The 13,629-nt window shown below is 38.6% G+C and overlaps 1 protein-coding gene across 9 annotated transcripts; it reads right to left on the bottom strand.

The window, feature by feature from the left end:
• Positions 1–3,057: 3,057 nt before the first annotated feature.
• LOC145108261 (protein HIGH CHLOROPHYLL FLUORESCENCE PHENOTYPE 173, chloroplastic-like) lies at positions 3,058–5,505 on the bottom strand. Of its 9 annotated transcripts, none has more exons than XM_079045283.1 (6): positions 4,910–5,505; positions 4,492–4,648; positions 4,232–4,419; positions 3,532–3,660; positions 3,380–3,436; positions 3,058–3,285 (listed from the first exon to the last, which is right to left on the bottom strand). In XM_079045283.1, the coding sequence occupies exons 3-6, from the start codon at positions 4,244–4,246 to the stop codon at positions 3,103–3,105; spliced, it is 384 nt and encodes a 127-aa protein (XP_078901409.1). In that variant the 5' UTR covers positions 4,247–4,419; positions 4,492–4,648; positions 4,910–5,505; the 3' UTR covers positions 3,058–3,102. The 9 variants fall into 9 exon arrangements, 5 of the variants coding, with proteins under 5 accessions (XP_078901409.1, XP_078901411.1, XP_078901410.1 ...); XM_079045285.1 differs by having other exon boundaries at positions 4,538–4,648; XM_079045284.1 differs by having other exon boundaries at positions 4,559–4,648.
• Positions 5,506–13,629: the final 8,124 nt, after the last annotated feature.

The raw sequence follows: 13,629 nt of genomic DNA, 5'->3' as shown, positions 1-13,629 counted from the left end.
TCCGAAAATTCCTAAGAAGTTCTTATGGATAGGAGCAACCCCATACATACACATTTGAGAAGTCACTTAAGCCTTTCGAAGAATCAATCTCCAAAGAGAGAGAATGACCTAGAAGGAGTGGCCAAGGCCTTTTTCATATTATTAGTTGGCAACATAACGTATACGACAATATGCACTAGACCAAACGTTCCCCGAAATGGGATAAGAAGACTATGCCATTGTGGTACCTTCCATCGTGAAGTAGTTCTCTATAATGATGTTCGAGAGGTAATATCTCCTCCGGATCTCAAATGATTTTGTAATAGACCGATTTCACTCCACATTACACCCTTTGAACTGGAACAATTTTGGAAGGGATCCGACCTTAGGGGTTGAGGTAAAAGCTCGTGGAAATAAGAGATGTGGTTGTATGTCATTTAAAAATATTTTTTATTTAGCTCCTGAAGCTCACAAGGCGTTTTCATCTTATGCATTAAATTATATTCCAGATAACTTGAGGGGTTTCTAGATTTAGAAGATATTTTTGTTATGCTAGCAGCACACTACAAGACAATTGGAGTTACGTCCTTATAGCATCCTAGGGCGACTAGTGATATAACTTCGCCCGTCGGTAAGGTATGCGGTGTAAGACAATGAAGATGTTGACCTAAGGAGTCGATGACACAACAGAATAGTGCGTAGGTCTCCGGACTCCGATCCCGTAGAGGGGTCCTTTTACGGATCAGTACTGAATGGGTTAACGAATGGGCATCCGATAATGTAGAGTTTGACCTAACTAAACTATACAAAAGGAATCCTAACATTTAGAAGCATTTTAGTAGCCTAATGTAACTTGATAGCTATGTACACCTAAGGGCTTTTATTTTTTATTTAGATTCTAAACAGATCCTAGGTTGTTCATACCACTTATTATAACCAAATCCGGTCTTGCACTTGCTCTTCCTTAATTATACATAGGTGATCAGGCTATGTCTAATTAAGGTCCAGTAATGCACTACCCGGTTTAGTTATACTAGATGGCATGATTATTAACTCGTTGGTTATAGTTTAGGCTTTCCCAAGGGAAAGGGAAAACCGGTTTTTTCTATAACATTCGGCTCTGATACCAAATCTGTCACACCCCGTCAAAGCGGAAACACGAAGGGTGACAAGCTAAGGTCTCATAACACAAGGTAAATAGGATTACCAACCATAATCATTGAGCATTTTTATGTTTACATCATATTTGAAACAATATTATATTTTAGTTCCATACTACATAGTCTAGTACATAACTAGAGCAATAAACATAAATCATTGTAGCGTCTTAAACTGGCTCACTGACCTTTTCCTGAAAATCATGCAAAAATGAGGTCAACTATAAAATAGTTGGTGAGTTCACAGGTTTATATAGGTACATCATTTCAGTAAGAAAATATAGATTTTTTCAGCAAAAGTTCCAACTCTAAATCAGTGTTGAATGCCAAAGCACTCCATTCACAACCAAGTGTAACGACCGTTCTTGCCCCATTCCATCATGTCCATGGTTCCCATGATGTCAGTTCACGGAAATATGCACTCACGGTTCTGGGTGAGTGGGGGCTGTCCACCCCAAATAGTGATATCCATAAGACTGTCAGCTCGATATACGAGTTAATAGGTTGTAGTTCGGTTCTTAGGGACTTAACATACAATGTTCATAACAAGTTCATATCAAGAGTTCATAGCATAAAGTTCATAACAGAAAGTTCATAAAAGAGTATTGTTCCAAGTTCATCAAGTTCATAAAACAATATCGTTCCAAGTTCATTAAGTTCATAAAACAAGGCTCAACAAGTTAACAGAATAGAGTTTAGCAAGTTTGTAAAACAAAGTTCCACAAGTTCATAAAATAGTACGGATATCTCATAAAACATTATCATGTTTTCCACCCCAAAACATGAAAACAGTAAAAAGGGGCTGTAAATACTCACAGTGATGCGTGAAGGTATTTGTGATGCCTTGAGCTAACTTCCCTCACGTCCTACTACTGATTCCCTACGATAAGGTTACACACTAGTAAGTCTCTAGTCGAAAATGTAACACTAGTATACTTCATTTCTACAATAGATTTATGCCAACATTGTGTCAAAATTAGGTTTTGTATAAGTTACAAACATTTTTCTGTAAATTCATATTTCCATGGATCAATTTGTTAAATAACAAATTTAAGTTAACAATCTTATTTTTGGCAATGTCAATTGAAGTGTAACTATAACATTTTGGAAAGCGTTTCAAATTGTTAAATATTCAAAACTAAATCAAATAAGTTGTAAAATTTCCGAAACTTTGTATTTTAGTTTTAACTGAAGTCAAAGACATTAAAATAAATCTTCTTGAATTTTTTATTTGTCTAACTATTTTTCACCAATTTAATTCCTTGAAAATATCATAAAATTGGGAAAATTTGTAAATTATCACGGAAAATTCTTAAATTTTTTGTCTTACTGCTTCACAGTGTCCCTAAACTGGGAAAATTAATAAATGCCAATTTTGATCAATAAAACTCAGTTTTATAATTTAAATGTCTTTTGCACCAAGAAATGTTTATTAAATATCAAACAATAATTAAAAATCACCAAACTTTTTTATTTGTGTTCCAACTGAAGTCTAGGACTTCCAGAAACGTTTCCATGCATTTCGATATGTATAGATATTTTTCTTTTATTTAACCACTTGAATCCTCACAGATTCAAGAAAAATAGAAACCAGTTAATAAAAATTTCAAATATTTTTAAAAAACTTATATAAAATGCATATAATCTGGTAAAAATTATTAAAATTGGTTTTTAAACAACTTAACCTGATTTTATGATTTTTGTGTATTTATTTTATTAAAAATGAAAATAAATATCAAACAGTTTAGAAAGTTTCCCAAAACTTTTATTTGTGTTTAGAATGTAATACAAGAAAATATAATTATTTCTTGTGAATTTTAGAATAGTTTAACTATTTTTCCTTTATTTATTCTCATAAATAAGCATTAATTCATGAACAACTAGGAAAGAATCCCGCGTTGCGGGTGTTGGAGTTGTGGGGTTGGATGGATACGCCAAAGAAATGGACAATTCAGAAAGATTTTATTCAGTTACATTGAGCACCAGATGTCTGGTAAATCGAACACCAAATCTGAAATTTTAAAATCTTACATTTAGTCAAAAAAGATATATAAAAACATATGTTACAGACGTCAAAACTCTTGTTCCTAGCAGTTGAGTCATGCAATGCCTTTTCACATACATCCGCCACGTCAGCACAGCTGATCCCCTATAAGTAATTAGCAACTTCATGTCATTAATAAAAAAAATTAAAAAATTAATTTTTTATTTTTATATTTTTATATCACTATCCCTATTCCCACCTGCGATATCCTGTTTCCTTGATCAAAAATCAAAGCTCGTTGTCCCCCGGGTTCTTCCTGGGTAGATCATTCAAAGTATAGTTCCTTTATAAGAAAAAACTTGAAAATATAACATTGTAATAGAAAGAAATGAAAGCATGATGCTATAATACAAAAACATATGAAAGTAGCTGATATGTCCATGGTGAATGTGTGATATTTACATCCCCATTCTTGAATCCAGTTAGAGTAATCTGACCCTGAAACCCTGCTCCATCTTTCTCAAGAAAGGCGCCATAGTTCTGAATCATTAAATTCCATGAAAATAGAGAGAATCAAGTCTATGGAATTACATATTAATATAAACTCTATTATATCCAAACTTCAGCAAACATATTTTATGATTTATTATTATTATTATTATTACCTGCAAGCCCACTGTTTTTATAAGTTGGTAATGATCTCTAGATAATCATATAATCATAAAGCATAAGTAGGTTACTGAAATAGTAGATAATGATTATATAATGATATAATGACAATTAGTTAGTTACCTATAAGTTTGCCATTAATGAAGATGCAAACCAAATCACGCATGCTATCAATGACAAGTGATGGATTACTTGCATTTTCCTCCCAGTGCAAAACATCCTCATCAGAAACATATATTTTGCATGTAATTGAAGCAAATAGGCATTGTCTTAAAATATCAAAGTACAATGAAAGTATATTGTTACTTCTTGCATCTAACCCTTTTCCTAAATGATGCATAGCAAGCTTACAAAAGGATGAGAGATTGAGAATCAGTTTATAGGGTTAAGAAATTAACCCTCATAATATTAAAAAGGTACTTAGTGTTGTGATGGTGTATACCTGGTGATATACCATAAACAATCTGATCGATCTTTTGTCACACTTAAATGCTCCAAGACACCTTTAAAAGTGAAATTATCATCACCCCAAGGACCAATTGGCTCCTTAAATGATGCAACAACAAAGCAGAAGGCGTGGTTGTTGGTGGGCCGATTGCTGGACTGGATTTAAAATAGGGTCGAAGTGTACTGAAATTCAAACCATTAAGTGGATTCACTAATATAAATTAATCTAATCAAGGTTAGGAGAAAGGCAATAACCTAAGACCATTCAAATTTCTGCGTTAACTGGGATGAAAGTAAGTACCAAAAGTAAAATTGGCAATACCCTGTACATAAAATCTTGTAGGAGATCAGTTGTGTTGCTTCGTCTTATCATTAGGGAGAAGCTTTTGCATCCTACTACCTTTATTACCCACTGAACACAATTACAAGTTATAGTACAGATTAGCAGGTAAGATAACCAACAATGCTCATTTTGATAAGTATAAAGTACAATTATGGGTTTAATTATGTGTCAAGCATTTCATCAAACAACTCATAAATTTGTTACTGAATGACACTTATGTATGGTTTCATCATCCAACCAACCTTTGATAACATCCAACTTCAAAGGAAAATAAACCATGTCGTTAAAATAGATAGTTCCATTAATGGAAAAGAGTAAGAAGAAACATACCCGTATTGATGATGTCGCTCCCTAAAACCATTAGGTTCCTCTGTAACACCAAATATAAAGATGGATTGTGTGCAAATCCACCCAGATGAATGAACCCCATGTTTTCATAGTGGAGATATGGTGATTCATTTGATATGCGGAAGGAGAGTGATCAAGGAAGAAGGCGGCGGGAACAGAAGGGGGAGATATCAATAGAGACGGCGGCAAACAGTGAATGGTCCGATGGTGCTTCACCGTCTTCTTCTTAGCTTAGATCGAATTCCACCGGCGTCGATGTCGTCGACGCCCTCAACACGACCACCGACGGCGGCTTCTACGTCCTTCCTCATGTGTTGGGTCGTCAAAGGTGGAAACATCAGACGGAGCGATGGTATCCCAGGAAGAGATGAGCTATGTAGATGGTGAGGGTGAACTATTATCGTAGCGGTGGACGTAACCAGGACGAAGTTATCATAGAGGTATTTGAGGCGGTGACGGAAGCTTGAGCGGTGATTATTGGAAGAAACAATGACACGAATCGTTATGTCATCGGTTGGGGAAGGGGTGGGTTTACAGAAGATAACACGTAGCAGGCACCGACCCATGATCTGTGAATTAACTATTATATAAATTAAATTCAGAAACTAAACAAAAGAGAAAGAAAATAAAAAAAATCCAGCCAAATGACAGCCAAGTCTTGTTCACCAACACTTTTAAATTAGTATGTATATATAATTAATAAACAGTAAACAAAATTCACCAAACTTTTTATTTATAGTTAATAGGTATTTTAAGATATTCCGATAAAGTTTCATAATTTTTGGACAAATGTAGCTACGTATTATCAATTAAAACCCTTAAACCATTATTAAATCGGTAAAATTAAGAAATGTTCATGGAAAAATCTGTAAATTTTTACATGAGGTATAATGTATATAAGGTGTGAAAATGATCAAATATGGTTTGTGGAATAAATACGTGGATTTTACAAATTGTTTTTCTTTAACAAAAATAATATCAAACTAAATAGAAAACAGTAATATAAATGCATACAACTTTTAGAAACTTATTTAATCAGTGCATTTGTCATATCATAGATTTATCATAATTTATTGACCATAAAAAACATTTTATATGAATTATTGCTCAATTTTCTTTAAAAAATTACAATAAATCGAGAAAAACGATTTATTTTCTGAAAATGTCCAGATCATCTTATTTAGTAGTTTGGATTCTGGTAAAAATTGGATTTGAGCACAAAATGATTTTTAGATATTTATTTGTGAATAAATCATTTATAAGCATTCTTAACAATGTACTTTGATCATCAAGCCTTTAAGCTTGATGTTCATCACATGCATTATGATTTGGAAACCATGATATAACTTATTTTGTTCAGAATGATGTTTATAAATGAAAAACTTGAATGCATGTGGTTTTGGATCTTTAGAGCTTGTACAACTCAAGTTGATGGATTTGATTTAGGTTTTGATCATTGGATTTCACCTTCTAACAACATGCATGTTGTTTTTGGGTGAAATGTTACCACCATCTTCATCAAATTTGACCTGCATGAACATGTATGTGAATAATCTCAAAGAAAAGTGTAGAAGAGGAAGAAAGTGAAATAAAACTTGATATTTGTTTTACAGAAAAGTGAACAAAATGTAAGGAAATTGATTTTACCTTGAAGACCAACTTCAAATGATGAATATTCTTGAGTAAAATGAGAGATATTTGCTAGAAATTTTGTGGGTTTTGGAGTTAATTCATAGTGGGAAAGAATGGGGGGTTTTAGAAAGAAGAAAAGAGAGAAAAGAGAGATTTTGTCTCTCTGGATACCCAATCTCCCTCTCATTTCCATTATTTTAAATTTTAAATCCTTAGTTCTTATAAAATTATCCAATTTTATAAAATGTGTTTTTGGTTTAGTTTTAATTCTTAAAACTCTTGATTTTTAAACTAATAATGAGGGATATATGTTGATACCTTAAATTATATTTTACTTGATTATATTTCCAAATATTAATTATTCTAAGATGTTATTATAAGGTTCATAACCATTTTTATAAATTTTGATGTTAGATTTATAAAAATTTAGGTTTTTAGGGCTTTTAGGGTTTTAAGAAATTTCTTAATCTTTGGATATCAAAACAAATTGAATTTTTGAGACTTCAAATTATTTTTGGGTTTCCTAACTCTTATTCAAGTTAGAAATAATGTTTTAATTTCTTTTTGTCGGTTTATTGGCATTTCTATGTAGTGGTTCCGAGATTCACATGAAATTGAAGAACCAAGTATACTAGTCATAGTTTCAACTTTGACTTAAGTTCCTACGAGACTCAGGCCTAATTAATACTACTAGGTCAAGTGCATGATGTATCTGTATGATTCATGAAAAGATGTTCAAGTCAAGGAATGACCTGAAATTGGATAGTCGCTACAATTAAAGTAGTTGTAGAATTCACATATCAATGTGAAATCTAAGTACACTATCCTTTGTTTCTAATTATTTCCAAGTTTCTAGTAGGTTATAACTTAGCTTCTAGCTACTAAGTATAGCATGTGTCATGACTATACGTGCAACTAAGTTTATTCAAATCTAGAACCGACTCGAATTTTGACGGTTGTCACGGTTGATAAGGTGCCCCAGAAATTGCACCTCGTGCAACCAGAACTCACACTTGCAGAACTTTGCAAAAAGTCTCTCCCTCCTCAACGTCTCTAGCACTTCCCTCAAGTGCGCCTCATTTTGCTCCTGGGTCTTAGAATAAACCAAGATATCATCAATGAATACTATCACAGACCGATCCAGCATCGGTTTGCACACGCGGTTCATGAGATCTGTGAACGCGGCTGGAGCATTGGTGAGCCCAAAAGGCGTCACCACGAACTCGTAATGACCATAACGAGTCCGGAAAGTGGTCTTTTACACATCCTCATCCCTGACCCGCATCTGATGATACCCCGACCGCAAATCAATCTTGGAGAACCAAGATGCACCATGAAGTTGGTCAACAAGATCATCAACCCTCGGGAGTGGATAACGGTTCTTTACTGTTACCTTATTCAACTCCCGGTAGTCAATACACATACGATGAGACCCATCCTTCTTCTTTACAAACAAAATCGGTGCTCCCCAAGGCGAACTGCTCGGTGGAATAAATCCCTTGTCTAACAGCTCCTGCAGTTGTGTAGACAACTCCTGCATCTCGGGAGGAGCCAATCGATATGGTGCTTTGGCTATCGGAGCCACACCTAGAACCAGATCAATCCTGAACTCAACCTATCTCTCCGTAGGCACCCCAAGCAAATCCTCTGGGTATACATTCGGGTAATCCTGCACAATCTGCACATCATCCACGGTCGCTTTACCCTTATCCCAGGTATCCATAACATAGGCGACATATCCTGAACAACCTTGCTGAAAATAGCCTATGGCCCTCGCTGCTGAACACAAAATCGGCCCACGCTGAGATCTATCTCCATAAACCACTAACTCTCCCCCCCCCCCTCGGAGTCCGAACCCATACCAACTGCTGCTCATAATCGATCACTGCCCCATTAGAGCTCAACCAATCCATCCCCATGATAGCCTTGTTCCCCCGCAATGGAATGAGAACTAAATCCACCAAATACTGCTCACTGAACAACTGAAGAGTACAACCCCGATGAACTCTCCCAACCCGAATAAACCTATCATCATCAATTTCAACATCAAGAGGATAATCCAGCTCCCTCGGAGCTCCAACAAATCTCTTGCTAAGCGCAAGTGATACAAAGGATCGGGTAGCCCCCGAATCAAACAATACCAATGCTGAAATACCGTTCACAAGGAACGATCCTAAAATAAAACACATAAACATAAGCAAGAAATTCAATATAAATAAAGAGATAAGGAGAAGATACATACCTGTCACCACGTAGGGAGCTGCACGAGCCTCTTCGGTCGTCAACTGGAAAGCCCTGCTCTTTGCCACAGGCGCGTCTGCCCGACCTTATCCGTCGTCAGTAATCCGAAGAGTTGCAGGAGCAGTTGCTGACACCGGTCCTGCTGCAGCCAAACTCGGAAAATGGGCCTTCTTATAGCCCCTCTGATTGCAATGAAAACAAATCAGATCAGATCATTGGGTTTTGGTAGCAGTACAATCCCTGCTATAATAACCCGTTCGGCCGCACTTGAAGCACCCAGAACCACTAACCCTACACGGTCCCTTATGCACACCGCCGCACTTGCGACAGCGGCTCTGGACCTAGTGACCCTTCGATCTAGACTCAGATACCTTAGTCCTCTTGCCCGAACCCTCAACACTTGGTATAGAATCTGGCTTTCTTTTCTTCTCCATCTCCAGATCAATCTCCCTCTCCCTAGCTCGCGTTATCATATCCTCCAACGTCTTGCAGCTGGATCGGCTCACAAACTGCCAAATGTCACTCCTCAACATCTCATGATATCGGGCCTTCTTCATCTCCTTATCCACCACATACTGCGCAACCAGAAGCGTCCTCTCCCAGAACATCACGGTGATTTAAGCCACCGTCTCCGTAGTCTGGAGGAGATCATGAAACTCTCGCGCCAGCTACTGCACCTCAATCACCGGTGTGAACTCAGCTCGGAACCTAGTCGAAAAATAATCCCATGACATCACGTCAACAACATCATCACCCACTACACGTCCTACCTCTTCCCACCAGTGTCGTCCCCTGTCCTTCAAAAGGCAGGAAGCTAGTCTGACCCTGTCCTCCTCGGGGCAATGGCTGGTGCGGAAGGCAATAACAACATCTGCTAACCATTGCCTGCTCGCTATGTGGTCCTTTTCCCCATGATAGTCCGGAGCTCCACATGCACAAAACTCCCTATGTAACACCCAAAATCAGAAAGACCAAGAAAAGGAAGGAAAGGCTCTAAGTTAAGAGTCAACTCGTCGAGTCCAGGGAGGAACTCGACGAGTCGAAGCGGGATCAGGGGCATAGAGTAAGTGACCGACTCGGCGAGTCGGCTAGTGGACTCGGCGAGTCTGGTATGGGCGAGAAAAACCCTAATCCCAGGGGGTTGTGCCCTATTTAAAGAACATTACATCCCTTCCCCAGCCTCTTTACTCCCCTTTTGAGATCCAGAAACCATAAATCGTGAGTGAGAGCCCTTGGAAGCAATTTAGAGCCTAGATAAGTGATTTTGGTGGAAAGAGGCTTGAAGATCAAGAGGCTTGCTGCAAAGGAGTGGTGTAGATCCGGGATCCTTTTCAGTTGGAGCATATATTGGAGGTAATAAGCTGTTGCTTTGGCTTTATTGCAAATAGATCTATCTTATGTTTGAGATTTGGGGCATTTTGGGCATGATTGAGATTTATGTCGAGTTAGAGGCCTAGATCTGAGGTTGCTACCTCAGATCTAGACTTGTGATGGTCCAGAAGGTCATAAAGTTTACGTCAATAAGTTATTGGCGAAGCCCCTTTGCCTTAAACCCTAACCCTAGAGTGTTTTGGGCCTTTAGCTCCTTGGTTTCACATAAAGTTTGCAACTTTACGTGGGGGATAGACTGTAGAAGAGTGGATCTATGGATTGGAGCCCCTACATGGCTCGAAAAGCCACTGTATGGATTGAGAACTGGAGAGACTCGGCGAGTCACATGGGTGTACTCGACGAGTTGTATGAATATGTGCATGGGCTCGGCGAGTTGGAAGAACAACTCGGCGAGTCTGTTGAAGATTGCCTAGGACTCGGCGAGTCTGTTCTTGGACTCGACGAGTCAGGTCGGAGAACCCTCAACCTCTTCTGGTTAAGACGCAGATCAGTGAGTTGAGCGGTGACTCAGTGAGTTGGACAGGATGGGACTCAGAGATCGTTGAACTCGACGAGTCCTGGGGTGACTCGGCGAGTTGGGTCGTATTTTGAGAGCTTCTGAGTTTAAGGACTCGGCGAGTCTTCGGGTTGACTCGGTGAGTTGAGTCAACTGGAAGGTTGACTTTAACCAGGACTTTGACTTTAACCAGAGTTGACTTAGTTTGACTTCTAGAGTTCAGTTTGGAACTAAGTGTTTTATTGATATTAGTAGCTCGGGGAGCTAGCGGAGCAGCGGTTCAGAGAGTGGTCGGACAGCAGCCAGAGGGTTATCAGCAAAGTTCAGCAGTGCGAGGTGAGTCTCCTCACTGTTTGTATGGGTCTACGGCCACAATGCTGACCCATTTAGTTTATGTATGGTAGGAAGAACCGGGGGTTAGCCCTAGGCATTATGCATGAAAGACCAGGAGGAGGCTCCTGGCACACAGTATGTTATTATGTATGGTAGGAAGACCCAGGGGTTAGCCCTAGGCAACATGTATGAAAGACCAGGAGGTGGCTCCTGGCACACTGTATACTATTATGAATGAGAGACCAGGAGGTGGCTCCTGGCACACTGTATGTTGAGTAGCCTAGTAGAGTAGTAGGTATAGTTGTCTTTGTGATGCTTGCATGGAAGACCAGGGGGTGGCCCTTGGCACTTGTCTGTAAGACCCAGGGAGTGGCCCCCAGGCTTGACAAGAAAGACCACGTGCGGCCCGTGGCAATACAGCAAGACTATGTTTGGCACATAGCACTTTACTTGATTATGGATATGTTTGTTATGTATGGCTCATGGTTACGTATGGTATGTATGGATCAGTTGGTTTGTATGGTATGTGGTATCTGGGGAACTCACTAAGCTTCGTGCTTACGGTTTTCAGTTTTGGTTTCAGGTATTCAGTTTTCAGAAGAGGAGCTCGGAAGGGTTGCAGTGCACACACCATGACAAGTTAGCCTGGGATGTTTACTCTGATAACTAAACAAGTGTTTTGGAAATGAAACTATGATTTGTCATATAAACCCCTTTTAGTATGTTTGAATGACTTAATGCTATGAATCAGTAATGTTTTTAAAAAGAAATTTTTGGACTCGAAATTTGGGATGTTACACCCTAAATGTCAAAGAACGTGCTCCCACTAGTTCCATCATCTTAGAACAAAAAGAGCTCAACCGTTCATCCAGAACCTCCAGAATACACTCCTTGAGCTTGCCGATGATCACAGGAGTCTGATCAAGAATGCAACGAGTAATCTCAGACGAGTTGAACTCCCAAGTCTGCTCATCGAGCTGCCCGACTCCATATCCTGAGCCTGAACCCTCACCAACACCAGAACTGCCAACAGGTCTGCCTCTCAATGTCACCATACTGAAAATAGACCATATAAACCATCAGAATACGCATCGAAATATATATATATCGAGGAATCACAAACTCCAAAAGCTCCTTGGTTTCATCGCAACGCTCCTTGAATCGAGTACAAATCCTCTGCTTCCAGTAATATGGGCCCATACTACCTTCCACATCTATCCGTACTTTCCTTAAGAATTGTCTTGACTCAACCAAGTTACTCTATATCCATACAACTTTCCCTCACAGCTAAGGCTCTTAGCACTAGACCTCATCCTAGGTTTTCCTATGGAAAACTCCATACCACTCTCTGCCATCAGATGTAGAAGGAACTCCCGCTAACTCCCTCTAAATAGCTCACAAATACAATTACATACCACTAAAACCAGATAATTCTTCGAATGAAAGGTCTCACACTACAACGGTTGGGCTCAGACAAGAGCTGCGCAATAGAATTAAAACCTAACCTTCTAAAATTATTTAGTTCCCATAATATTTAACTTTGCATATTCTCTTAATAGCTAGTTGAAGCTAGTTAGAACTCCCAAAAGCACAAAGCAAACAGCATTCGAGCATCAAGTAACCAGAATCAAGCATCACCTAAACAGGCCATCCTATCACTGACTGATCAGCACTAGCGTGCAAGTCTATAAGCTCATACAATAGGCATATAAATGCATCTCTCCTAACATTCAATCATGCAAAACCTGAGCAGATCCTTAGCCCTAACTAGCACGCGATTCACAGATTAACAGATCAAATCATATCAAATAATATGTATAGGTAATTTGGGAAAACTTACTTGAGCTCGGTTGATTGCATGCACTACACCCTTTTTCTTTTATTAGAAACCCTTTTATAAAACATTTTTCTTTTTGAAATTCTACCAAACCCTTAGCTTGAGTTCAGAATCACCCGAGAGTGTGCTATAATCCCTCAAACTAAGGCTCTAATACCAACTTGAAACGTCCCAAAAATATGACCCAAAAATTCATTTTTAATTTAAAGCAATCGGCATTCCAAGAACATCATCAATACAATCCAAATGAAAATAAGTGTATTAAACATCATATCCATCAGAGTAAATCACAAAAGCATAACTATGTGGTGTGTGCGATGCAGTCATCCCGAGCTCTTCCCCTTGGAACCAGAGGTACTTGAAACAAAAACTAAAAATCGTAAGCACAAAGCTTAGTGAGTTCCCCAAACTACCACATACTATACATAATAAAACACGTACTGGGCCCCCGCCCTCCTTCGGGCTCCGCTCGGTATACAAATCTGTTATTCTTAGGCCCCGCCCATTATACACATACAACAAATATATCACATAATCATGCTAACACACATACAATGTTCATAAAACAATAGCATATGATTCAGTTATCGGGCCTCGCCCGACATCGATCCCCGCCCGATATACAAAGCAACGCATAACACATGAAAGGGTCACGCAGACTCCTAACATCCTAACTTAAATAACAAGGGCCATCATTGGTGCCTTAGAACCGCTAACTCAGTGAGGAAACTCACCTCGACTGCTAAATCTCACTAAAAATCCCTGGCTGCT

The sequence above is a fragment of the Lactuca virosa genome, chromosome 4, assembly GCF_052849685.1.
Source record: "Lactuca virosa cultivar CGN04683 chromosome 4, Lactuca_virosa_CGN04683_v6, whole genome shotgun sequence".
Lineage (NCBI taxonomy): Eukaryota > Viridiplantae > Streptophyta > Magnoliopsida > Asterales > Asteraceae > Lactuca > Lactuca virosa.
This window is presented reverse-complemented; position numbering and strand designations above follow the sequence as displayed.